Below are 25,019 nucleotides of genomic sequence, written 5' to 3'. Positions count from 1 at the left end.
TCATCTTTTTCTTTTTCATGCCTAGTATTATGTATTTCAAAACTATTTTAAAAGATGAAAAACCATCAAATATCCATACATAGGGGATTGGCTGCATAAATAACACAATGCTATGCAATGTAGTCATGAAAAGGAACGAGCGTGATCACCCAGAATGCATATAGTAAGTGAAAAAGGGCAAGGTGCACAACTGCATGATGCCATATACTACATTTTGCATAAGAAAGAAATACTGGAAAGTTCAGTGAAAACTCTCCACAGTGAGTGGAAGGGGCAGGAATGGAATAGATGTCTCTGTTGTGTTTGGTTTTTTTGGCTGCGCTGGGTCTTCATTGCAGAGCAAGGGCTTAGTTGGCTGTGGCATGTGGGATCTTAGTTCCCCAACCAGGGATGGAACCCGAGTCCCCTGCATTGCCAGGTGGATTCTTAACCACCAGGGAAATCCCTCTTAATAACGTGTTGCATAGATCTGATTTTGAAAACTTCAAGGTTGAATTTAAAAGATAAAATTCACTAAGCCATCTATCTTGAGAAACTGAAAGCAGATGGAAAGAAACGAACCTACTGTGTGTCCAGTCTGTGACATCATCACACAGAAGACAGAAGTATTCCAATGTGAGCTCAGCACATAATATCCCACTGAACAGCAGGATATGTTCTGAGGTGGACATCTGGCCAAGGTCACAGCGGGAGTCGCTGTGCAACGCGGTGGACAGGAGGCCACCCATTCCCAGAGGGCTTGAGTCCCAGCTGTGTGACCTTGAGTAAGGCCCCTGCCTTTGCTGAGCCTCAGTTTCTTCACTTGCAAAGTGGAGAGGAGGCCCTGTCTTCGTTTCCAGGGCGACTGCATTATAGACTGTGAGGTGTAAACACCAGGAATGGAGCCTCTCTGGAGGCCAGAAGTCCAAAACCAAGGTGTTGGTGCCCTGAAGGTGCTAAGGAAGGGTTCCAGGCTTTCCCCTGGTGTCCTTGGCTTGTGGGTGCACCACCCCAGGCCTCCATCTCCACGCGCCATCTCCTCGGGCATCTTCACATTTGTCTTCCCCTTGCATGTCTGGTTCTGTGTCCAAATTTCTCCTTTATCCCAGGACACCAGTCATACCCACCCTAATGACCTCATCTTAACTGGATGATGTTCGTAAGACTCTATTTCCAAATAAGGTCCCATTCTGAAGGGCTGAGGGTGGGGGTGGGGGGCGGTTAGGGCTTCACCATATTTTTTTCTTTTTTTCTACCTTTTGTGGGGACATAGTTCAATCTGAGATACACCTTCTCCTTCCAGCCCTTGTGTGCAGGAGGGCAGACAGAAGGGGGACCCTGGGGGTATAAAACAGGAAAAGCCCTCAGCACTCCATCCCGCAGGTGGCAGACTCAAGAAACAAAATTCCTAACCATGCCAGCGGCCTTTGGGCGGTGTTACTGGAGACTCTGGGGCTTCCCTAGTAGCTCAGGTGGTAAAGCGTCCGCCTGCAATGCAGGAGATCCAGGTTTCAGGAAGATCTCCTGGAGAAGGAAATGGCAACCCACTCCAGTATTCTTGCCTGGAGAATCCTATGGACAGAGGAGCCTGGCAGGCTACAGTCCATGGGGTCGACTGAGCGACATGACTGAGCGACCAACACACGCACACACTGGAGACTCTTGAGCTCTCAGCGGACACCCCGCCAACAGGGATGGGGTGCTCCAGCACACACGTCCTGACTGGACGCAGCCCCCCACCTGAGGCAGTGCGGGGTGGAGGGGGCAGCCCCTGGCTCAGTGTGACAATGAGTCACACTCAGATTATGATGGACGAGGCGCCGTTTGGGGGTGGTCTTGCCGAACAGCCACTCCACCAGGCGGCACCGGCTCGTGTGTCTGGAAGCTCACTCGTTCGCCTGGTGCTCAGTCAGCAAGCTTGTGTGCGTATCTGTGAAGGGTGGGGTGCGCGCCAGGCTCCTCTGTCCACGGAGATTCTCCAGGCAAGAAATACTGCAGTGGATTGCCATTTCCTCCTCCAGGGGATCTTCCTGACCCAGGGATCAAACAACCCAGGGCTCCTACACTGCAGATGGATTCTTTACCACTGAGACACCAGGGAAGCCCATCAAAGCAGCTTAGGTTCATTATTTTTAAAATAAGGCCAATTTCATTTTAAGAGAGTCTGTGGCATTTCCAACTTTCCTAAGTTCAATGGTGCCATGGTGGCAGGGTCTGGAAGTGTTACGTGTTGGGGACGAGGTTGGCAGATGAACTTTTTACCACTATGCCACCTGGGAAGCCATTCCCAGCTACCTGTGAGCTAGTCTGGCAGGGTACAGTCCATAGGGTCACAAAGAGTCAGACGCTACTGAAGGGGGACATGGCAACCCACTCCAGTATTGCCTGGGAAATCACATGGACAGAGGAGCCTGGTGGGCTACAGTGGGTGGGGTTGCAAAGAGCCAGACATAATTGAGCACGTAAGCCCACAGGTGGAAACAGCTGCCAGCACTTGTGTGCTTTGCTCCATTTGGACACAAGAGGGCACCAGAGGCTCATGTTTCAGGCCTTCCTGGGCTGACCCTGCAGGGAACCTCTGTTTCCCTCTCTGGTCCTGCAGGGCTTGGGTTCTGAGAAGAATACTGTCTGCAGTAGTTTTGTGGTCTCTGGAGATCTGGAGACAGTCCTGCAGTTCAGTGTCCATTAGAGAGACAGATTTTAAACATCACTGGGGGGCTCCAAGAGCAGCAGCAGGAAGGCCACAGGGGACGGGGGGTCCCTGTCTGCCCTCCACCCCAACAACTCCCATCTCTTCTGGGGGTTGATGGGCATGACTTACTCCCATGCCTTGGCTTCCCCTTGTTTACATGACCTGGGAAAGCCCCCAGCAGCCTCTGAAGATAGCTGCCTACAAGAGGGAAGCGACAGGGGAGGAGCAGGGAGGCCTGGAGGGTTCCAGAGGATGCCAGGCGCGAGATGGGGTTGCTGGGGAGAGAGGGGCCACCCACCTGCAGGGGCTGGTGGTCTGTTTGCCACCCCCCGGGACGGGGGCATCAGTGACTTGAACACATGAGATGAGCATCCAGAGTGAGCGAGGCAGCCTGCGGAAGGCTGGCAACCCAGAGTCAGATCCACATGGGACACTTGAGCCGAACTTTCTGCAAGTTGGGCAGTGGAGAGACCCAGGGCCTCGGGCCCTCATTCCAGCCTGTCTCTTGCACTGGCTCACTGATTCCACCCACTGAACCCTTACCCAGCACGGGCTTTCCTCCATGCCCTGGGATGTCCATATGGACAAAGCCAGTTCAGTCATGTCCGACTCTGTGACCCCATGGACCACAGCCCGCCAGGCTCCTCTGTCTGTGGAATTCTCCAGGCAGGAATACTGGAGTGGGTTGCCATGCTCACGTCCAGGGGATCTTCCCAACCCGGGGATCGAACCTGCATCTCTTGTATTGGCGGGCGGGTTCTTTATCACCAGTGCCACCTCAGAAGCTCGTATCGGGGACTAATCCAGCAAGGGGTAATGGTGGCCCTGAGGCGTCAGAGGGAACAGGAGTCAGCAGTGATGTCAAGCAGGAGGGGCACCCCAGGCTGCAGGAAGAGCTTGTGCAAAGACCCAGAGGTCCGAGGTGGCACCTGGTGCAGAGAGGGCTGGGGCCCGCCCCTTCACAGCCCTTCGGGGACTGCACGGGAGCTGGGGTGGCCCTTCCCCGAGCCTCCTCCCTCCCTCCCCTGGTTTTGGAAGAGGGGCCTGGGAATAGGAGCCGGAGGGCCGTGGGCAGCAGTTGTGTAGACAGCGCCATCTGTGTGGCTCGTTCGGGAGCAGATGGGAGGGCCCCGTGCGGTCCCCGAGGGCACAGCACCTGCATTGTACACGTGTGTGTGCACGTGGACACATGATGGGTGTGCAGGACGTGATACACATCCCCCCTTGGCCCCCTGGAACCTGCCAGGGCCTCCCTGGGGCTGGGGGTCCTGGAGTCAGGGAGGGGAAGGACCGGACAGGTCTCGGAGCCTGTCTGGGACAGAGTTTTCAACTCTGGCTCCTGCGAGGGCATCTGGCTCAGGAACAGATGGGTGTCCCCATGGCGATCCTGTTAGGCAGACCCCAGCCCGACATGCCGGTCCAGGGAAGCACAAGCCACCATTGTGCTGGGGAAACCTGAAGCCCTGGAGGAATAATCACCATGATATGCAACACTAGACCATATGCTTTACGAGTCTAAAGTAAGCCTGCCTCTAATCAAGTACCACCGCCACTGCTCCAGGAACTGTGCAGCCCACTGGGCCTTGGGCGGGCATTACCACCTGTGCCTCAGTTTCCCATCCATGTTGTTATTCGATGTTCGGTCGCTCAATTGTGTCTGTTTGCAACCCCATGGACCGCAGCACGCCAGGCTTCCCTGTCCTTCACTCTCTCCCCGAGTTTGCTCAAATTCACATCCATTGAGTCGGTAACGCCATCCTCTGAGATGGGGATAATAATGGGGCGCTGCTGTCTAAGGATTTGTGGAGTTGTGTATGGAGCTCAGCCCCGTGACCTGACAGTGAGCTGTCAGGGTGGGATTGGTGCCTTCTGGCTGTGTGTCCCTGGACAAGCGGCTCCACCTCTCTGAGCCTGAATCGCCTCATCTGCAAAACAGGGTTAGAAACCCCCCGCTGGTGCCAGGTGGCTCTCCCGTGGGAAAGCCAGCACATAGTAGGCCCTCACTGGAGGGACCGGACGGAGGCCAATGGGGACGGCTGGTCTGGCGCGGCCCATGGGTCTGGGGAGTGATCAGAGAGGAGCAGCCTCGGCTCCTGGCTCCGAGGAGAGGGGCTGAAACCAGTATTTCCGCGTCGCCTGACAAGACTCTGGAAAATAACATGTTATTCCTGCCGCTGCCTGGCTGCGCCCGTGCAGTTTTCACAGTAGGCGAGAGGTCCCTCTGTTATTTCCACAGCGCTTAAGCCTCCCTCCAGGCCGCCGAGTTGATGGGGGGCAGGCGGGTGGCTGGAAGCCATTGTCTCCAGGGCTGGCGGGCTGGGCCCTCTCTTCCTCCCTGAGAGGGCGTGGACCACTCACCCAAGGGGGATGGGGCAGTGGGGCCCCCGTGCCCCGACTTGGGCTGGGCTCTGTGCCCTTGGACAAGCCCCTCCTACCTCTGCACCAGTTTGTGCAGAGAAGCAAAGGGCCTCGGTGGTCATCCGCATCCAACCCCTCTACCAAACAGTCACTGCATAGACGAGATACCCAAGGCTCACAGAGGAGAGGGGGCTCCCAGTTCAGTGGACACAACGCCATGAAACCCCCGGAAATGAGCTTGATCTCAGGGCTGGTGAGGCCAGGCAGGAAGAGGCTGAGGCTTGGCAACCTCGAGGAGGCTGCCTGAGGTATCATCGGAGCCAGGCCTCCAGCCCAGCAGGTGTATGCGCCCCCCCACCCTGCCAAAGAGCGGGCATACATGATGAGCCATGTGCGTGCCCTGTTGCGTCCCAGGCACACACCCGCCCATGCCTATGCACGCTGTGGCCTTCAGCCCCTGCCTACATCCCCTACCTGCCACGGACGCACCCTCACACCAGCGCACACAGAGGTCCTGATCGTCGCAACTCAGTACTCACTGTCACATGGGCATCTTGTGCATACACATCCTGCACACTCGTGTGCCCGCACAGCTCGGCTCTGCACTCGGGGAGACCCGGGTTCGAGTCCAGGGCAGAAAGCCCGCTCCAAGAAAGCCCAGTGTTCATCTTTTAGACGGGTTTGTAGCACCCAGTTCAGGAGGGGAGAGCCTGTGCGGAGACAGGAGCACCCAGGGGGCACCGTCGAAGGTCGCCCAGCACTGCCTCTCCCCTGAACCCTCCCAACCAGTCCCCATTCTGTGGCTCCTGAAATCCCCGTTGTATGTTTCAGGGGAACGACCAGATCCGGTTTGAGCTCACCTGCTACTCGCTGGCCCCACAGATCAAGGTAGGATGGTGCTTCTCTCCCCTGAAAGGGTGGGTGCTGGTGGCTGAGGCCCAGGGTGGGGAGAGCAGGGAGCGGGGCTCCCTGGGAGGTTCCCCAGACAGGGGCCTTGTGGCGGGTGGTGCCCTTCTTCCATGGGACACTCCCTTCACTTACTCCAGCCGCAGGGGACAGCACTCTGTCCCTGACCGTTCATCCTTCCCGGAGAGGCTGCCCCCGGCGCCTGGGTAGGTCAGGCACCGGACAGAAAGACAAGGCTGCCCTTCCAGCAGCATCCTTGTGGGTCCAGGCCTGCCTTCCCATGTGTGGACTAGGACTGTTCTGGGCTGATTTCAGGGCTGCTCACAACCCTCCACCCCTGCGGGGGGCCACCAGCTCGGGCCCCCTCCTCCCCGGCTGCCTGAACCCTGACCCCGGGTTCTTGGATTCCTTCCTGGGATGGGGAAAACCAGGCCCAGGCCTCTGGGCGTCTAGTGAACAAAGCCCACAACAGAACTACACTGCGCGCTGCAGACACAAGTCTCAGGGTGATTATTTCAATTTTTCTAGTGGCCCCGTCAAAAAACCAAGATGAAAAACGACAGGTGACGTCATTTTAATGACATGTTTATTGAACCCTATATATCCAAAATGGTATCATTCAACATGTTATCGATGTTGAAATATTTTACATTCTTTCGGTACGAAGTCTTTAAGACCCTCTGTGTGCTCTCCACTTACAACCGGGACCAGTCACAGTTCGGGCCTCCGTGGCCACGTGTGGCCCCTGGCTCCCATTTTGGACAATGTGGGTGGGCGTGGCTCCAAGCTTCTTTGCGGCCACTTCTGGCTAAAGCTACAAAAGATGTGCCCTTCCCAAGTCTGCAGGGGCCTTCAGGGCTTTCATTTTTTTTTCTTTTAAGTGGAACCTCTTTCTCTGCCCCTTTAACCGACCAGCCAGCAGCTGCTTAGGGGGTGAGAGTGGCCCAGAGGTGAGCAGTAATAAGCTCTAGTGATCTGCTTTGACCCCAAACACCAGGAGGCAGAGAAGCCCCCCAGACAGTAGCTGCCTGTTGATGCTGCAGGCGTGTGGGCCTGGGCTCTGGCCTGACCCCCACTCTCTGTTCCCACAGCAACTTGGGGGGCCAGGGTGTCTGGTTTCTGGGTCTTTGTCTGCAGAAGCTAAGCCCAGGGGTGGAATGGGGCTTGGTGATGGGGCCCCAGGTCTCTGGGAACCAGGATGAGGCCAGAGGGTGGTCCGCCCAGGCTCTGCTCATTCCAGGACTTGGGGTGGGGGGGCGCAGTCACCCCAGCCCCACCGGCACCCCCAGCCTAGAAATCAAACCAGCTTCTCCATCTAGATGACACCTCCCCACCCCCAGTTGAGCAGAGGCCTGGCTGAGTCCAAGGCTGAGTGGGGGCTCTTCTTGGGGGACCTGTCCCTGACCACCCCCCCACCCCCAGGCTGGTAGGATGAGTTCTGTGCCTCCAATCAGGCTCCAATTCCCCTCCTTTCCCCCACCCAGAACAGCCCTAGGGGTGGGAGGGTGGCAGGAGGGGTGGGTCGGAGGATGTGCTTGAGCCCTTGCAGGGCCAGGCTGGGTGGCTTTAGTCACCAGGAGTGGGGGGGTCCTGGACCTCTGGACAGGGGTGCATCAGGAAACCTGAGGCTTGTCTGGTTCAAACCCTCACGTCTCAGTTGGGGAGACCGAGATCCAGAAGGATAGGGACCTGCCTGGGGACACCCAGCCATTCTGCCATGGAACTCAAGCTTTCTCCCAAACCACCCTCTGGGGTAGCAGGCCACGTCCTTCCCCTGCCTAATGGGGTCCCCTGCCCAAAGCCCTTCCCGTGGGCTACACAGACCCCCCACCCAGGTCACCGGTGGACCCTCAGGCCCCTTATCAGAGAGGTCGGCTCTGCAGCTTCAGCGCCTGGAGGAATCAGCAGGCCTGACTCCTTGTCTCATGTCCAGGTCATCGCTCCCTGGAGGATGCCCGAGTTCTATAACCGCTTCCAGGGCCGCAACGATCTGATGGAGTATGCGAAGGTAAGGCCGGACTCCACCATCACCCCGGCCCTCGTCAACTGCCCCCCCAGGCACGTCCCTCCAAAGGCTCAAGGATGGGGCTGGTACCCACGCCTGGGGACCAAACCTCAGCCCTGGTGCCCTCCCCCAGCACCTATTCCCTGGGCCGGCCCCACAGAACTAACTGTGGTCCTCGCCAGGACTGAGCATCTCTCAGGTCACCCCGCCCCAGTCCACCCAGCGGGAGGGCACCGGTGCCCCTCCACTTCCCGTTCAGATTGCCACCTCTGCAGTGTGTGTCACTCAGACGGGGCCTGTGAGCGAGGCTGTTCTCTGCCCCTAATTACCTGACTAATTGTCCCCGGTGCTTTCGCAGAAGCAGGTAGGTGCTCCGAGGGCCAGAGGCAGACAAAGACTTCTGCAGCACCAGCCCTTTTTGAAGTACAAGTTGCAATAAAACAGATTAGAAGTTTTGCATCAAGATCCTTAGCCACTCCCCAGGGTACCTTTCTTTTTAGCGACTCGATGGCAGCGCTTGACAAACAGCCTCAATCAATCAGACAGGGGAAAGCAACCTGGTGCACGCACCAGAAAATTGCTCGGGTTTTTAAATAGCAGTCGCTGGGGCTGGCTGTGAGCTCTTGCTGCAGCCAAGGTGCCGCGTGGCAGGGGACGCGGCGGGGACCCAGCCCTGCCCCTACTGCCAGCATCCCATTAAGACCTGGAGAGCTCGGAGGAAAGATCTCCTCGACCATCTGTTGTTTTATTATTAAAAGGGGAGTTTACAAGAGCAAGCCCATATGTTGCCAAACAAATTTTCAAATAGCAGAGCTATTAAGGGAACGGGGTTAGAGGCTTTCTTCCTCTCCTTGGTCTCCTTGAGGATATACAGAATCTGAAGCACGTTTTATCTTGAAGAATAATGAATCTGGAGCCCCGGCCCATCCCCGTTCTCACGCCAGCAGTCGTGGTTGGAGAAAGGGCTGACCCGTAACACTGTTCTTCGTTTCTGAGAAGCTCCCGAGCAGAAGCAGCTCCTGGGTTTTGCCAGAATTTCTGAAGTCATTGTTTGTCCCAAGGCTCTTGGCTCAGCTTCTGTCTCAAATAACCTTTTAAACAGGAAAGTTTGCCCTGGCGAGAGAGTCTGGGTCGCCACCACTGAGCCTCCCTCAGAGGCTGGTATCAGAATTGAGCTCTGAAAAATCTGACCACGTTCTAGAATGATGGCAGTGTCTCTGCACCCGGGAGTGACCGGAATAATTGAGCAGCAGCCAGACTGTCCAAAACTCAGAGCCACGCAGCTGCTTCAGCTGAGACAAAAATCAATGGGGCTTTGAAAAACCCCCGCTTTCGAGATCCGTTAAGTCGCCCAGGCCGCAAGGTGTTATAGGGAGACTCGTGGCAAACATGCATTTGTATCACTTTCCATCTCCCCCACCCAAATCCATCATCCAACGGGAAGACCGCTCAGCATCACCCCATCCTTATCACTGTCACCGTAATTTTTTTAAAGCCAACACACAAGGTCGGGTCCAGAAAGCGGGGCATCGTCTGTGTACACGCGAAAGGCGGTTTTGTTTTCTGTTGTCAGTTGCGTCCAGAGTTTCCGGGGCGTGGGTGTGTGTGTTGGCGGGGAGCTCCGGACAGAGAAGGGAGGGGAAACAAGCCTCTTTGGTTGAGGGCCTGCGTTTGGCATTCGTGTGTATCTCCCTGCTGAGGAAGGGCTGCCCGTCCTGTTCTTCTCTCCTTGCTCCAGCAGAGCACCAGTGGGAGAAAGAAAAGGCAAGAGTGTTTCCAAACCACCCCCGCAGAAGAAAGGCTCCAAGGAACCTACCCACTGGCTTTCTCAGCCCCCTGCCCGGGGAGTCTCCTCTGCAGGGATTTCAGCCCAGTTGGCACAGACAGGGTCATGGTCCCCACACCGGGCCTTCTCTGCCTGGAGACAGCACAGGGCGATCAAGTGGATTTGACTCTGGGCACCTCTGTGGGCGGCAAGCAGCCCCTGACATTGATCAGCCGCGAAGTGAAGTGCTCCACTCGCCCGTGTGGTCTCCACTGAAGAGGGTGCAGGTTTTAGAGTGGATGTGGGCTGTTGCTTTAAAAACAAAGTGTCATGGTAAAGCTGGAAAAATATCCAGAAGGTTTAACCTAATTTATTTTGAAATTTTAAGGTGGTGATGAAGGAAACAGCAGGTCCCTGGAGGAAGCCTCTAGAATCTTAGTTGTGGGTATGAGCTGAGCCAGGGCAGAGAGCTGTCCGGAAAGACGGGGTACTGCTAGTGGAGACAGGTGGGACCCACCTGGGCGAGGTGCTGAAAAGGGGGGCCTAGGAGGCAGAGCGGAAGTCTTGCTGGTTTAGAGGGGCTGGGCTAGGCTGGCTTAGCTGTCCTCTGTACTCGGTAAACCCGGGAGAAGCGAGCAGGATGGTATACTGTGTTGGATCCAACCAGGTGTCAGCCTGGGTGGCAAGGGACAGCTCAGGGAGCAAATATGTCTTTAATACAAAAGACCTTCAACGTGTCACCCACAGCCTTTCAGGCCCAGGGTCTCCAGGGGGTCTCCCCCTAAACAAAGAATTGGATCATTTGGGAAGCAAAGCGTCATCAGACGGAGGGTTACTCCTCTGCAGGGCTGCAGGGTGGTGTACGTGGTAACCACAGGCAGCAGGGGAGACGTGGGCCCAGGAAGTGCCCAGCCACACCCTGGGAACAAGTGTCCTGAACCAGAGGCTCTCGTGGGCACCTCTTGCTTCCTTGGGTGAGCATTAAGCACCCCCGTGGGTGCACGTGCCTTGGTTGAAATCCACAATGAAAGCTGGGTCCATTCCACCGCCCAGCTCATAGGGTGGCAGTCCACGGACGGTGCTGGGAGACCCTCAGCACCTGAAGTGTGGACTCAGAATCTTCTGGAAGAAACCTCCAAGGTCAGCATGCACTCCACAGCGTCTCAGACACTAGGTCTTAGAGTCTCTGCCTGGGCGTGTTCAGAAATGGGGCCATGACTCCCCAGGCCAGCCTGGGGTGGGGAGAAGGAGACGTGGGGGCAGGGGACAGTCCAGGGTCTTGTTGGCCTGGGAGCCAGAGTTTGGGGGTGCCTTGACTTTGAAAGGAAACTGAGGCAAGCAGGCCTGACCCTCGTGTCCCTCAAGCTGCCTCGTGCCAACACTGTCTTACCTGTGTTGTCTTAACCTCTTACCTGCAGCAACATGGAATCCCCGTCCCAGTCACCCCCAAGAACCCGTGGAGCATGGACGAGAACCTGATGCATATCAGGTAAGACGGACCTGCCTGTCCACCGCTCTGCCAGGCCTCGGTGAGCACCCACCCGTCTGGGTCATGTTGGAGTGGTGACCCACCGACCTGTGGTCCCCGCCCTCATGGACGGAGCCCAGCGACCTCAGGGAGGGCAGACCGCTCCTTGGTGTGTCCCTCTGCTCCTCCCACACTGACTCCCCTCCTCTGTCTTCCTTCTTTCTCCCCTGTAGCTACGAGGCTGGAATCCTGGAGAACCCCAAGGTAATCCCCCGTTCCCCCGAGCCCACTGTCTTTTGGTGGTGGCTGCTCCGTGCCGACGCGGTCTGGTGTGTTTGTAGCCTAATTTGAAATTTCACGGGGGGCCGGGCATGGGGCTGGGGCTGAGCCCTGCCTGTGTTCCCCGACCCTCCCCACTGGGCTCCCTGTCGCCTGCCCACTCCTCACTGCGTTTTTTCAGATCCTCCCCCCTCCCTGGCGCTCTTTTTTTTCTTAATTGCTGCCACGATGAATAGGGGAAGGAAATATTTCAGGGAACGGAGAGTGCGATTGTGAGACAATAAAGAAGCAATTAGGCAGATGAGACACTTGTGGGAGGGCCCAGTCTGTGCCCACCAGCTCTTGGGCTGCCTCGGCTGCTGCCACAGGGGGAGGTGGCACAGATTGGAGCCTCAGGACCCGTTTGTCTGGGCCTGGGCTTCGTACCCGCCAGCCCGCCCGCCTTGGTCCCAGGTCCCCAGCCTCCCCAGCTGGCTCCCGCTGGACATCGGGGCCCTGTTTGAAGTTAAGGTTTTTCTCTCTTTTGGAGGGGTGGAGGGGTTCCTTTGTGTCTCCCCCTGCCCACCGTGGGAGATGGGGGAGGCAGGATGAACTCTATCCTGGGAAGAAAGAAAAAAAAAAATCTCTTTGTCCCCCAGGGACTGTCTCCACTCCCTGGCTGATTTGGGGGTGGGGTGGGCTGGGGGTGGGCAGGGGCCCTTGTGCAGCTGGGCCAGGGCGGGGGGGTGCTGGGGGGCACAGGATCTAGGAAGGCCAGCTGGAGAGGATGGTTTGGGCAAGGGTGGAGTGAGCCTGGTCCTGGGGAGAGCTCCCCGTGGGGACCGGGCCCTCTGGATGGGTGTTGGTGATAACCTAACCTGTACCAGGGGCTGTTTCTGGAACCAAGCCTGGGGTCTGTATTCTCCTCGGCTCTGAACCTCCTCATGTCCTGGGGGAGGAAACTGAGGCCCAGAGGAATGACCCGCCCTCCCGGCAGCCTCTGGTTCCCAATGGCCCGCACACCTCCCCTCCCCACCCGCTCGGCCCTCAGCCCAGCCGTGTCACTCAGCAGAGCCCACACCCTCGTCCCCTGGGGGCTGATGGCCCCACAAGGCCGCTGCCTGCTGGTCACAGGCTTTTCCAGTTCATGCTTGGCTGACCCCACGACACTCAGGCCAGCCACCCCTAATTAGCCAGTCAGTCAGCGCCCAGGGGGCTCGGGGAGGCTGAACAGAGCCCAGTGGCTCCTCTTGTGGCCTATGATGACGCTCTTACCTCACTGCAGGGTGCAGGTCCCTTCCCCTCTCAGGCCTCCTTTCTAATGAGGCCAGTGCATGGACAAGGAAATGCAAGCCAGTGTATTTTTCAGGATTCTACCCACTAGTCAAGTGGGAAGGTGAGTGCATTCCCAGAGATCTGGGTCTGAATCTTGGCTTTGCTTCTATGGCTGTGCAACCTTGGGCAAGCTACCCAACATCTCTGAGCCTCTGGCTTCTTAAGCAAACAGCTGGACAAGGCAATACCTGCCTCCTGGGATGTGAAAGCCCTTGGCCTGTCCTGGCACAGGGCCCAAGGCCTCAGCCGTGGAACCAGGGGTCCCACTCTCCCTCCTCCGGCCGGCTAAGATTTTTGGAGGGAGGAAGGAGATGAGGTTCCCTCAGGAGTGGATGCTCTGCTCTGCCCTCCCAGGGGAAGTAGGGAGACCACACTCCTGCTGAGACGTGCAGGGCCAGGCCGAGGGACCCAGGGGCTGGCCCACTCCAGCTCCGCTTTCCCAGGCTGCCCTGCTGCAGGTGGCGGCCAGGGCAGCCCCTTGCCACCAGTAGGTCCCAGGGCCCCAGGTGGGTGCTACTCCCCACAGGGGAGGAACTCTGCACGCTGGGCAGCCCTGGCCCCCTCTGGAGGCACTGGGGAGACCGAGCTCAGGGAACCAGTGGCCCCCTCCCTCCCCAACCCCCCGCTCCAAAAAAAGCCTGAGACCTGCCGAGGGGAGGGTTTGAAGGCAGATGGTGGAGCCATTTTCTGCCTCCATGAGGGCTGATTGAAGGGCAATGAGGCAGCTAATGCGAAGAAAGATAGAAATTTACTTGCTTTAACTTCATACGGCCCACAGTGAAAGAGTTCATTCAGTCGCCGGCCCGCCATATCTGATGGATGAATAAACCATTTGCCGCATCGATCATGCCTCTACATCATGGTTTACTTCATGGGCCATTTGCTTCCAATTTCTCCTTCTCAGCCCTGTTTCATGCTTTCTTTCGCCCTCTCCGCATCCCCCTCCCTCCCCACCAACTCTCTCTCTCCTTTTTTTTTCCTTCACTCTCTTCCCTCCCCCAACACCCCCACCCCCCCACAACCCAAGATGACATTGGAAGTGAGCCCTCCCGCTGGGATGGATAAATAGGTGGTATTGATACTCAGCAACAAACTATTTGTCATTTGAACTGGGCTTTTAGGAAGGCAGAGTAAAAAGAAGGCAGGCGTGAGCCACCACCTCGGAATGCAAAGCAAATGTCACTTTATTTCTATTTAGTTATTTTATTTAATCGGTGCTGTCAGGGTGTCCTGCTTCCCACTGCAAAGAGAGTGGGGATGCTGGACCCGCCTGGTCTTCCTACCTCCCCTCTCCTCCCGAACGCACTCTCATCCTGTCCCATTCTCGTGGTGTTCACGGCCGGTTAAGTGCTCGCGGCCAGTGCGGCAGGAGAAAGTGACAAGCCCCAGGTCCGAGTCTGAAGGCCCAGTGTGGGTGGAGGTGGGAGGCAGGAGAGTTCAGATGGAGGGGCTGGGGTCTCAGCCCTGGCAGGCAGCTCGGAGTTCAACCCGGGCTGGACAGTCAGTGAGGAGCCCCCGGCAGGTGGGGAAGGACCTGTGAAGTCCTGTTGGTCACCCAAAGGCCCCAAGCCCTGGTTTCACTTTGCCTTTTGGCCGAGGATAGCCCTGGTCCCAGGGAAGGTGGCGGTTGGTTAGGTCTGGGGAACTGGGCATGTCTCTGACCGTATCCCTCGTGCTGTCTCTCATGGAGCGGGTGGGGGCGGGAAACAGCACTGGACGGGGGTTCTAGAGTCCTCAGTCTGACTCCCACACCAGGGGTGGGGGTGGGGGGTGGCCAGTGGCGGGGCGGCGTGATGGGGACAGGCGGCTTCTTTGGCCTTGGTTTTTCCACCTGGTCCATGGGGCCATCAGGCTGGAGGTCCTCAAGGAGGCCCCCCACCCCTCCTTGGGTCTGTCTTGGAGGTCTGTTCTGGGTCCCTGCTCCTGCCCGCTAAGGGGAAACGGGAAGGGATGGCAGCTGGCCTCCGAGGAGCTTTGAAGGCACGAGGGCTTTATTCCCAGTCCCATCTGAGCCCAGGAGTAAAGCTAGAAGGATCACTGTCCCTGTTTGCCCAGGACTGGGTGGTGGGGGGAGGGTCTCCAAGTTTGGAGCCAGGATGGTTGGTCATCCTAACCGCAGGGAGTGACCTCAGGGGTCCCGGTGGCCCCACCTCTCTGCCCCACCTGAGCAGCTCTTCTCCGAGGCAGGTGTCACCAGGAGGCTGTTCCAGTCATCCTGTCACCTGCAGGGCACCAGGCCCTAGTTGGCACCTTCTTGGATGACTTTCATGTCCAGTAAGAAATAGAAACTGTCTATGTATTTAAATTGTAAGGCAGTCAAAAGAAAGTGTTAGTCACTCAGTTGTGTCTGGTAGCCTGCCAGGCTCCTCCCTCTGTGGGATTCTCCAGGCAAGAGTACTAGAGTGGGTAGCCATTCCCTTCTCCATTGGATCTTCCCAGTTGAGGGATCAAACCTGGTTCTCCCACACTGCAGGCAGATTTATTGTCTGAGCCGCCAGGGAAGCCCAAGGCAGTCAAAAGCAGGTATCATTCCCCCTCCCCACCCATTTTACAGATGAGAAAACTGAGGCTCAAAGAGGCAAGGCAACTTGTCACAGCCTGACATCTCGACTCCCGGCTCTGGGGTGTTTTCCACCACTCTGAAATCTATCACATCACTGTTCAAGGCCTCATGGGTTTCCCGCCCTGGGCCATGTGGTCTCCGCCACCCCCACACAGCCTACGTCACAGCCCCGACAGTCCCCGTCCGCCTCTAGTTCTTCCTCAGTAGGTGGGGGAACAGTTCTTGACCTCACCCACCAGGGCTGCAGAAAACGCAAAGGGAACTGCAGATGCAAAGTGACATGGGAATGCTTGCAGGCTTTTGACAGCCAGGGATTGAAGGGACTGCACTTCCCAGGATGTCAGCAGGTGGACAACAGCTGGGCCCTGGGATGCCCACGGGACAGACTTGAGCAGTCAGGCCCAAGAGCCCCCCTGGCCTCATCATGGCAAGGGTCCAAGCCGCAGCCTGCCGGGGGGGGGGGTGGGGCGGGGACCTAGGGAGTTCCAGGCAGCCAGCCGCCCCTCCACCACCGCATCGAGTCGAGAAAGAGGCCCAATTTCCAACACGCCCAAGAAAAAATATACATAAAGGTTGATGTGTTTTCAAATGGGTTTTTGCTTCACTCTTCTCTTTTCTCCCTGTGTGTATTAACCTCGGGGACCCCAGGGACGGCTCTCCTTGCCGGAGCACCTGCTGGGGTCAGGCACAGTCATTAGCTTTGCGGTCAGTGCAGAATAAACCCCAATTCCCGGTGCCGAGGAGAGAGAGAGAGAGAGCGCGGGTGTGCCCACGCCCGCTCCCGGGAAGCCCACCTAGTGCCTCACTCCCCCAAAGTCACGCTTTTCCTGCCTGACTGGCTCCTCCTGCTATTCCACCTCCAGCTGTGGGGGCGTCGAAGAAAAAGATGAGATCAAGTTGAGGGGAAAAATTGTCTGATTTCTCGAGCCCTTTGTTTCCCAGGCCCCTGGCAAGTGGGGCTGGCTCCAGGTAGGGGGGCTGGGAGGCCGGCCTGCTGGCTGGACTGGCCAGCCGATGGCAAGTGCCAGCAGGACCCTGGCTCTGGAGAGGGCTGCAAGAGACTGACCTGGCACAGCTCGGCTCAGACACACTGTCCTCCAACCTCTTTCTGTCTTATCAGAACCAAGCGCCTCCAGGCCTCTACACAAAGACCCAGGACCCGGCCAAAGCCCCCAACAGCCCGGACATGCTCGAGATCGAGTTCAAGAAAGGTAGGTGCCTGCCCAGTCAGGACTCCACGTGGTGGACTTTTGGGGCCCTGGCTCCTTGCCCCTCCTTGCCTGGGATCCCCCTGGGCATGAGCCTTCTGTATTCCTCCTGTGTTTCCCGGAAGCCAGGCTTCAGATGGGGTCTTCAAATGTTCCCAGCTACCCCCTCCCCGGATGGCATGATCCATGGAAGCCTTCAGATTTGGGAGGAAAACACCCCAGCGGCTGTCCCCTGGTTGGTGGACACCAGGTCTGGAGGAAGCATTCTGGCGAAGTCACTCCACTTTTCTGGGCCTCAGTTTCCTCATCTGTAAACTGGGAATAAAAGCACTCGTTGCCTCGTGTTTTCACAGTACAGAGTGAGATCTGGATGGGGTGTATCTGGTGCAGGAGTGGTCACCAAGGAGGTGCTCACCCAGTAGGACAGCCAGCCTTGGGGGTCCCCTCTGACCCCACAGCTACTCCTAAGCTAGCTGCCTGGTGCATCTCCCTACCTCCCCACCCTGGGTTCAAAGCTGCTGCCACACTCGCTTGTGTTCTGATTTCCTCCTCATCTTCTCTGCAACCAACATGAACGTTTTCTGGCCTGGCCTGAGAGCCCGGCCTTGAGCCTGGCATGAGGGACACCCTCCCCACCCCCACCTTGCCTTGGAAGACAGAGGGGAAGGCAAGACATGCTGGGTAATGGAAGGAGCAGGACCTGCTTCAGGGTGAGGGCTCAGGATGTCCAAGGAGAGGACTTTTCCAGGAGGCTGCAGAAATCGGAGAGACTTCCTGGAGGAAGTGGCGCTGGGCAGGAGCTGGAGGAGCCAAGAAGGGGGCGACTCCAGGCAGGGAGGCTGGTCCTTCCAGCCACAGGCAGGGATGGGGCCGAAGGAGAGGGACTCAGAGACAGATCCCAGCTCCCCCCTGCTAGTGTGACCTTGGGTCTCAGGCTTGTTCACCTGTAAAACAGGCCACAGAAATGATGCTCATAGGTGCTTGAGCATGGTGGTACTTTAATCATTGGCCTCCTGGCCTTTCTCAAGGGCCTGGCTGCGCCAATGGGCGTTTTCATCGTTCTGGCCCCACCTCTGCCATCAGTTCAGACACTTGAGTGTCAGGCCCCCTGGGGACCAAAAGCCCTTAAAGTCTAAGGCCCTTAAGGTCAGCTGGAGCACTGAGTCCGTCTTATGCCCACCCTCTGTGACCCAGGGCCGTGCGGATGTGGGGCCTCTGAGCATCATCTCTGAGAAGATGGGGGGTACACCCAGGCCGCACCCCACCCCCCACAGATCCCCTGGAGCCGGGGAGAGCGGTGAGGGTGGGAGGTAAGCCGGAGGCCACAGACGGTCCTGCACGCTGGACACCAGCTCTGGGCCCCTTTTCCTCTAGGAATAGATAGGCCAGCCCCAAGGGCTGAGCCCGAGAAGAAACGTGATCCATTTTAATGATTTGGGGACTGTCTAGAAAAAAAAAAAGTAGACGGAGGAACCCTCCCTGACGACTCCCCATTCACTCTCTAGTTAATTTATTTGAAGTTTTAATCTAATTATTAACTATTTTAAAGGCTAAGAGGCTTTCTCCGGCGGCGGCAGCAGCAATGTCTGCTCGTCTCTGGGGGCAGGCCTTATCCAAGGCCCTGCAAGGACGACAATAGGACCGGAGGGAGAGAATTGAGAGGGGAGAGGCGGGTGGGGGCGGGGCGGTGGGCAGAGGGGCTTAAGGTTCATTATTGGGCAGACTTACATTTAATAGCAATTTACAACCAAGTTATAAAACCCCTGGAAATGGGGGTTAAGAATGGCCAGGCTGACAGCCCCTGAGCGAAGCCCCTCCAAGCGGCGCCCGGCTAATAAAGACTCGAAAGCCGCTATTGAGGCCTGATTGGCATCCGATCGCTGGCTCCATGGTAATGAGCTGGGCAGATGGGTGGGAGATTAGCCGCCAACTTTGAACAGCTTTTCTTTGTCACTGTTACAGCTCTCTTGTTAGGCCGCTAATACATTTATTGCTCATTTCACACCGCTCGAGAAAGTGCCCCTTGCTATTCAAAGTCAACCCCGAACCCACCCACCGCCCCCCTCCCGCCACCCCCTTGACTTCCCTCCCGAGCGGTCACCTTCCTCCTGCCGCCCCAGACCCGACTTCTCAGAATTCACGGGCGCCTCCAAAAGCTCGCCGGCTGAAACAGGCATCTTCTTGCCCCGATCTGGGGTGCGGGGTCGGGGCGTGGGGGTCCGCCTGACAGACGCGGCAGGGGGCCGTGTGTGTGTGTGTGTGTGTGTGTGAGTTCAGCCACACCTCGGCCAGGCGGGCCCCCCGGTAACTGGTGGGACAGAAGGTCCTCCATCGTAAGACAATGGCGGAGCGTGAAATTCAATTAGTTCAGGGCCTGGTTCCAATTTCACAGCCCCTAAATGCAAAAGGGGCAGAGAGAATGGGAAGGGTGGGGGAGAGCGTTTTTATTGCATTTTCCCTTTCATTCTGGGGGGCTTTCTCGCCCCTTCTCTCTCCCCAGCAGGCCTCAACCTGCACTGGGCTTCTCAAGGAGTCATTTGGAGTCCATATCTGTCACATCCATTTAAGGCGTTGCGGGCGGAGGGGGAGGGTGGAGTGGCAGCCACAGACTCCTCCGCTGAGCTCCGACCATGGGCCCCCTGCCCTCTCCTCCTGCCCTAGGGGTCCCCGTGAAGGTGACCAACGTCGGGGATGGCACCACCCACAGCACAGCCTTGGAGCTTTTCCTGTACCTGAATGAAGTCGCGTGAGTGTCTGCTGGGAACACACTGGCCAGCCCCTGCTTGGACTGCTGTGGCTGGTGGCCCCGGCCCGAGCCTTAGGGGCCGAGGAGGACAGGCCCGCGTCCTGCAGTCAGCCCTGGCACCAGCCCTATAGGCGTAGGGCCCTTTGCTTCTGTACAAGAGTCCCGGTGGCCCTGGGCCTTAGAAGGGAACAACCCCAGAGCATCTTCTGCCCCCGGGGATGGTCCAGTTGAGCCTTCCCAGGTCTCAGCTGGGTTGGGGACCAGGCTAGAAGGACAGCTGAGCAGTGGGGAAGGCTGGGTGCCACGCCAGGCCAGGCCCAGGTGGGGGTGACGGAAGTTGCACACTGAGCTCGCTGTGCGTCCCAGGCAATCCCTTCCCTCCTTGGGCCTCAGTTGCCCCACCTGTACAATGGGTGGTTGGACAACTCACCCGGCTCAGATGTCCTCTGAGTCTTAAATCCTGACGCCCTGCACATGGCCCCCAGTGACCAGATGGTTCTTCTCACAGTGGCAAGCACGGCGTGGGCCGCATCGACATCGTGGAAAACCGCTTCATCGGGATGAAGTCCCGGGGTAAGTCTGGTCGCCACCCCTGGGGGCATGGCTCGGCTCCCAGAGGCCCCTGACACCCACCATCATGTTCCAGCGTTGCTACTCCCAGGCTGACTTTGGGCAAGTCCTTTCACCCTGCCAGACAGTTTCCCTTATGTGAAGTGGGGATGAGGGACACTTGGCCACTGATTTCTGATGGCATCAGGAGAAGAGCTGTCCCCAGAGCAGGGAGAGGTACAGAGGAGAGAGGAGGCGGGCCCAGGGCCCGGAGGTCAGGCACTCCAATGCCCTGGGCGGCGGGTCAGCCAGGCTTAGAGGCAGGCCACGTAGGGCCAATTTCGTGGTCATTAAGGTGACATTGAGGAGGCCAGAGGGCCCGGCAGGGTGGGAATCTCGCCAGGGGTGGGCGCTATGAGCCAGTCAGGGCCTGAGGGCCTGTCTCATGACATGAGCATGACATGGTCGTTGTTCGGTCGCTAAGTTGTGTCTGGCTCTTTGCAACCCCATGGACTGCAGCACACCAGGTTTCTCTGTCCTTCACCATCTCCCAGAGCTTGCTCAAACTCATGTCTGTTGAGTTGATGATGCCATCCAACCATCTCATCCTCTGTTGCCGCCTTCTCCTCCTGCCTTCAATCTTTCCCAGCATCAGGGTCTTTCCCAGTGGGTGGATTCTTCACATCAGGTGGCCAAAGTACTGGAGCTTCAGCTTCAGCATCAGTCCTTCCAATGTATATTCAGAGTTGATTTCCTTTAGGACTGGACTTTTTGCATGATGCTGGGGTGGGGCTCTGCCTTGGTGCTGAGTGGCTGCCCGGCCCATATCCACCTCTGGCTGGGCTTGGAAGGAGGTGAGGCTGGTCCCAAAGCAGGTGCAGAGCCCATGGTTCCCTCTCGGTCCCTCATTGGGTCGTCTCGACTGCACCCAACCCCCATCCCGTTTGAGGAGATCTCATGTCCCCCGTGATGAAGTGATGTGCGTGCTTCTGACTTCCATGAGGGAGGGGCAAGCCAGCCGTTAAGAGTACCGGTGGTGGGATTAAGGTCCCTTGTGTGAGCAGGTGTTCAGCTCGCTTTGCTAAGGTCAATTTAAAAAGATGGCACAGCTAAAGAAAACCAGGCCAAGGTCATGGCTCTTTGTCCCTCGGGATGTTTTTCACTGAGACTCTAAAATCCAAAGAGAACTGATGGCAGATTTCAGGTCAGGGCATTGGTCCTTGAGGCAGGATGCCAGGGCTCTCACGTGGAGTTCAGGTTCACAGCTCCTGGCTGATGACGTTGGACTTGGTAGCTCAGTTTCTGCAGGTGCAATGTGGCAGGCGTTGGGACAGGAGTTGGATCATTCTGGTTCTGACCTGTTTGAATTTATGTCTCAAAAGGGGAAGAAGGAAGCAACGTGGCTTTGCCTCCTGTGTGTGTTTTTTTTCCCTCCTTGACAAGACTATTACTGTGAAAAACAACCTAATTGAAAGTCTCAGAAGACCTTGTGGAGAACAATATTACTAATTAGCTGCTCCCTTGTACCCTCTCTTACCTTTGTGTCTTACCTATACCAACATCTGATTAAACGTCCTTTTGTCTCACTTTGCCCTTGGGAGGCAGCACAACGCAAATTATCTGAGGCAGACCCCGGAGGGACCTCGGCGAGCCAGAGCCCAGCGCCCTTGCTTTATAGGCGGGGAAACCAAGGCTCAAAATCACAGCCACGTTGGTGGTAGGATCAGGACTAATGTCGAGTCCCAGAGAGGCATGGGGTGGAGGGCTGAGGGCTTGAACTCTGCACTGGGGCAGATCCGGGTTCTAGCCCGTGTATGTTAGCAGGAACTGACCCAGTGGAAGAGCTTCTTGAATGCAGCAGTCCCATAGGGATGCTGAAAGGGTCAAGGCGGCCTTTGCCCTCTGGGAACTGTCCAGTCTGTACCACGATCGTGTCCCTTCTCTGTCCAAGGCAGGCATCACTGATTGTGGATGTAAATCAACAGTGCTGACGATGGACAGATCGCCTGAGATCACTCTGTGAAATGGCACCCAAGTGGACTGGACTATTCTGGGAACGCATCCTGAAAGAGGTGGCAGGAGAATAGACTTTACCCGGTAGAAGAAGTTGGGATAGAAAGGAGTGGGAGCCTTCCAGTGTGAGTGGCAGGAGCAGCCCCAAGTGGCCAGTTGGGTGGTGGTTTAGGTGTGAGGCTGGCCGGCCTCCTGGAGGCCTGGCAGAGGCGCATGGAAGGGCGGGTGTCAGGGGCCAGGCTTGGGCACCAGACTCGACTGCCTGCCTTGGCTCCATCACCCTTCGGAAAGCAACGTAGCCTCTTCAGAGAGGCTTCATCCATGAAATGGGTTGTTGGGCAGATTGAACACCTCTGTGTTGACCTATAGTGGGTGCCGTGCCTGGAGGTAGGCTTCCTACCTGTTCCCAGATTGAACTTTGAAGATTGGAGCCATGAGGTTAGCGCTCAGTTCCAACTCCCTTGCTTCTTACCATCCACCTGAGGTGAAGATTCCTGGAGCATAGCCCTCACTCTGCGCAAGCACTGCGTGTGCACCTTTGAGGGGCTTTCTCTAAAAGCATAGCATTTAGCCTGAGAGTTGCTTGCTGTGTATCCTCAGACAAGTTGCTTTCCGGCTCTGCAACTCCCACCGGCAAAGGTGGGCATGCTAGAGGATCTCACCTTCTCTCTCTCTGCAAGTTCTACCTTGCCTATTTTCTGACTTGGGGAGTGAGAAAAGAAAGTTGCTTCTTAATTTTAGGGGGAGGTCTTGTTTTTTATTTCTCCACTCCCAATAAGTCACTGTGAGAAAGAAAGAGGGGCAATAGAGGAAGACATCGTTGGTTCGCCCACGAGACTTTTATTAGGTCTACAGTCAGGGGAAAAGCTGTTAATTGTCAATTATATGGAGGGCAGAGCAGGAAGGTGCTATTGTTCGTAGGTTGATGTACAAGGGGGAAATGTCATTTGTATTGATTTTACAAAGCTTAGAGTTGAAATTGGTTAAAGGCTTTTTTTTTTTTTTTTGCCGGGTTGGGGGAGGGTGGGTGGGTAGGAAGCTGGCAGTGCTAATGTATCAGGTCTGGGGTGGCCAGGTTAGTGGCACTTGGGGCCATGGGGTCAGCAGGCCGGGGGCTGGGGAAGCCGCAGATGGAGTAGCTTTTGCTGTATTGTGGCTGTTCACATCGTCATTATCACATTATCTTTTTAACTCTGGAGGGGGGCTAATTAAGTGAAGTAAATGAAATCAGTGGGGAGGAGAAGGGGGGCGAGGCAGGCAGGAGGGAAGCTGAGAAGGAGCTGGCGCTGGTCCTTCCCTCACCTTCTCCCCCCAGCCTGGCCCCATGGGTCTCGCCTCTGCCGCTTCCCTCGGTGACTCCCTCCGCACTCGCCTCCTCACCTGCCTTCTGTTCTCCCCTCCACTCCTCCCTTCCACTCTCTTCCATCTTCCTCCCTCCTTCCCATCTCTCTCGCATCCTCCCCTCCTCTCTCACTTCCTCCTTACTCCATCACTTTCTGGCGAAGAAAGACTTAAGAGTTGCTGCCCGCCTCTCCAGACCTCCCAGAGTCTCCGCTCAGACTGAACATTCCAGATTGGAGGGAGACTTGTGAGGCAAAGGTGTTCGCATTCCCAGAAGCCCGGAGTGGCCAGCGTCAGAGGCCCACCCTGATTCCCAGGGTAGGGCCCGCGGGGCACCGGGAGCATAGAGGAAGGCTAGCAACCCACAGGGACTTGCCTCCCCATCACCATGGCAACTGCCTCTCTTCTTGGCCATGGGATCTAATCGGGGAGCTCTTGGGCTCCAGCCCAGCTCCCCTCCCCTGGCCTTTCTGAATCCCTTCCTCTGGACACTGCTTACCCAAAGGACCAGAGGCAGTGGTCCAGGTGCCTTAACCTCCACCTCTGCCCTCCCACCGCCCCCCCACCCCGCACCTCCGGCCGAGTTGGCCGATCCCACTCAATTCTGCCAAATTGCTCAATTTCTGGGCTAACCTGGCAGCCTCGGGAAAACAGATGAGAAAAATTTAAGCGGCCGCAGCTGTTTTGGTTCCCACCTCTTCCTCCTCGGTCCACTCTCCCCCCACCCCGGCCGCCCCCCAGCTCCTCGCCCTTCTTCCCCACCCGCTCCTCGGCAGTAATTATGGTGTGATTGAAGCCGCTCCGCAGAGAACCGCTGACACCTCTGTCTTTTTCCTGTAAACACGGGGAGATGAAAATAGACACTTGAATCCGCTGTGCGTGTCACTCGGAAGATGTCTGTTGTCTCTTCCCCAGCGACACCGAGACTCAGCTGTCATTTCCTCCTTCTTTTTGCGCAGTGGTTTGTATGCCGACTGTCAAAAGCCCCAAATCCATAGTCTTTAAGCATCAGGATTCTGTCACTGGGTTTTTTTTTTTAAGTCATTTTTTTCCCCAGAAGAAATACACAGAAATCATCTGTACCCCCTACCCCTGTGGAGAGGAGAAGGAAAGCTTTAAGACACACACACACACACACACACACGACAACAGCAACCTGCAAACAAGCTTTTTGATCAGTCACAATTAACTTTAACACCTTCTAAGGCAAGGAACGGGAATATTAATTGTGCTGGTGTGTTTCACGGCTGCGGCTTCTCTTCTCGCCTACGACTCCTCCCGCAGCGCCCTCGGAGGGCTGACGGTCGTGTGGCTGGTCCTGAGGGCTCAGCGGTGGGTGACTGTCCACCAGACACTCTCTGTTCTTTTCCTGGGGACAGCTCTGATGGCGCAGTTTGGGGGTGGTGGTGGGGGACAGGGGCTTCCCAGGTGACTCAGTGGTAAAGAACTGGTCTCCAATGCAGGAGATGCGGGTTCAATCCCCAGGCTGGGAAGACAACCCCCCCCCACCCCCGGGAGAAGGAAACAGCAACCCACTCCAGTATTCTTGCCTGGAGAATCCCATGGACAGAGGAGGCTGGCGGGCTACAGTCCATGGTGTCACAAAGAGTCAGACACGACTGAGTGACTAAATAACAACGGGGGTCAAGGGCTAGGACAAGTCATAGCTCTTCCTTGATGGAAAGCATGGATGTCCTCTCACCCTGCCAGCGACTGGTCCTGTTTCGTCTCTGGACTGTGGGGAGGTGATGCTAGGGAGCTGGCTACAGCGTTCCAGAAACGAAACCGCATGCGCACCAGGGCCATTGTGTCTGGGTGCTCACCTTCAGGCGC

General features: G+C 56.9%; 1 protein-coding gene across 2 annotated transcripts in view; it reads left to right on the top strand.

Annotated features, from left to right (window-relative positions):
* The window catches only part of ASS1 (argininosuccinate synthase 1), a 52,130-nt gene that overhangs the window by 11,857 nt on the left and 15,254 nt on the right, over positions 1 to 25,019 (top strand). For both annotated transcript variants that reach the window (XM_070378840.1, XM_070378839.1), the window contains exons 5-11: positions 5,861 to 5,917; positions 7,869 to 7,943; positions 11,124 to 11,194; positions 11,407 to 11,437; positions 16,450 to 16,540; positions 19,199 to 19,283; positions 19,792 to 19,856. In XM_070378840.1, coding sequence (XP_070234941.1) covers positions 5,861 to 5,917; positions 7,869 to 7,943; positions 11,124 to 11,194; positions 11,407 to 11,437; positions 16,450 to 16,540; positions 19,199 to 19,283; positions 19,792 to 19,856 — 475 coding nt within the window. The remainder of the gene's footprint in view (positions 1 to 5,860; positions 5,918 to 7,868; positions 7,944 to 11,123; positions 11,195 to 11,406; positions 11,438 to 16,449; positions 16,541 to 19,198; positions 19,284 to 19,791; positions 19,857 to 25,019) is intronic.

Source organism: Bos mutus, chromosome 11 (assembly GCF_027580195.1).
Source record: "Bos mutus isolate GX-2022 chromosome 11, NWIPB_WYAK_1.1, whole genome shotgun sequence".
NCBI lineage: Eukaryota > Metazoa > Chordata > Mammalia > Artiodactyla > Bovidae > Bos > Bos mutus.
This window is presented reverse-complemented; position numbering and strand designations above follow the sequence as displayed.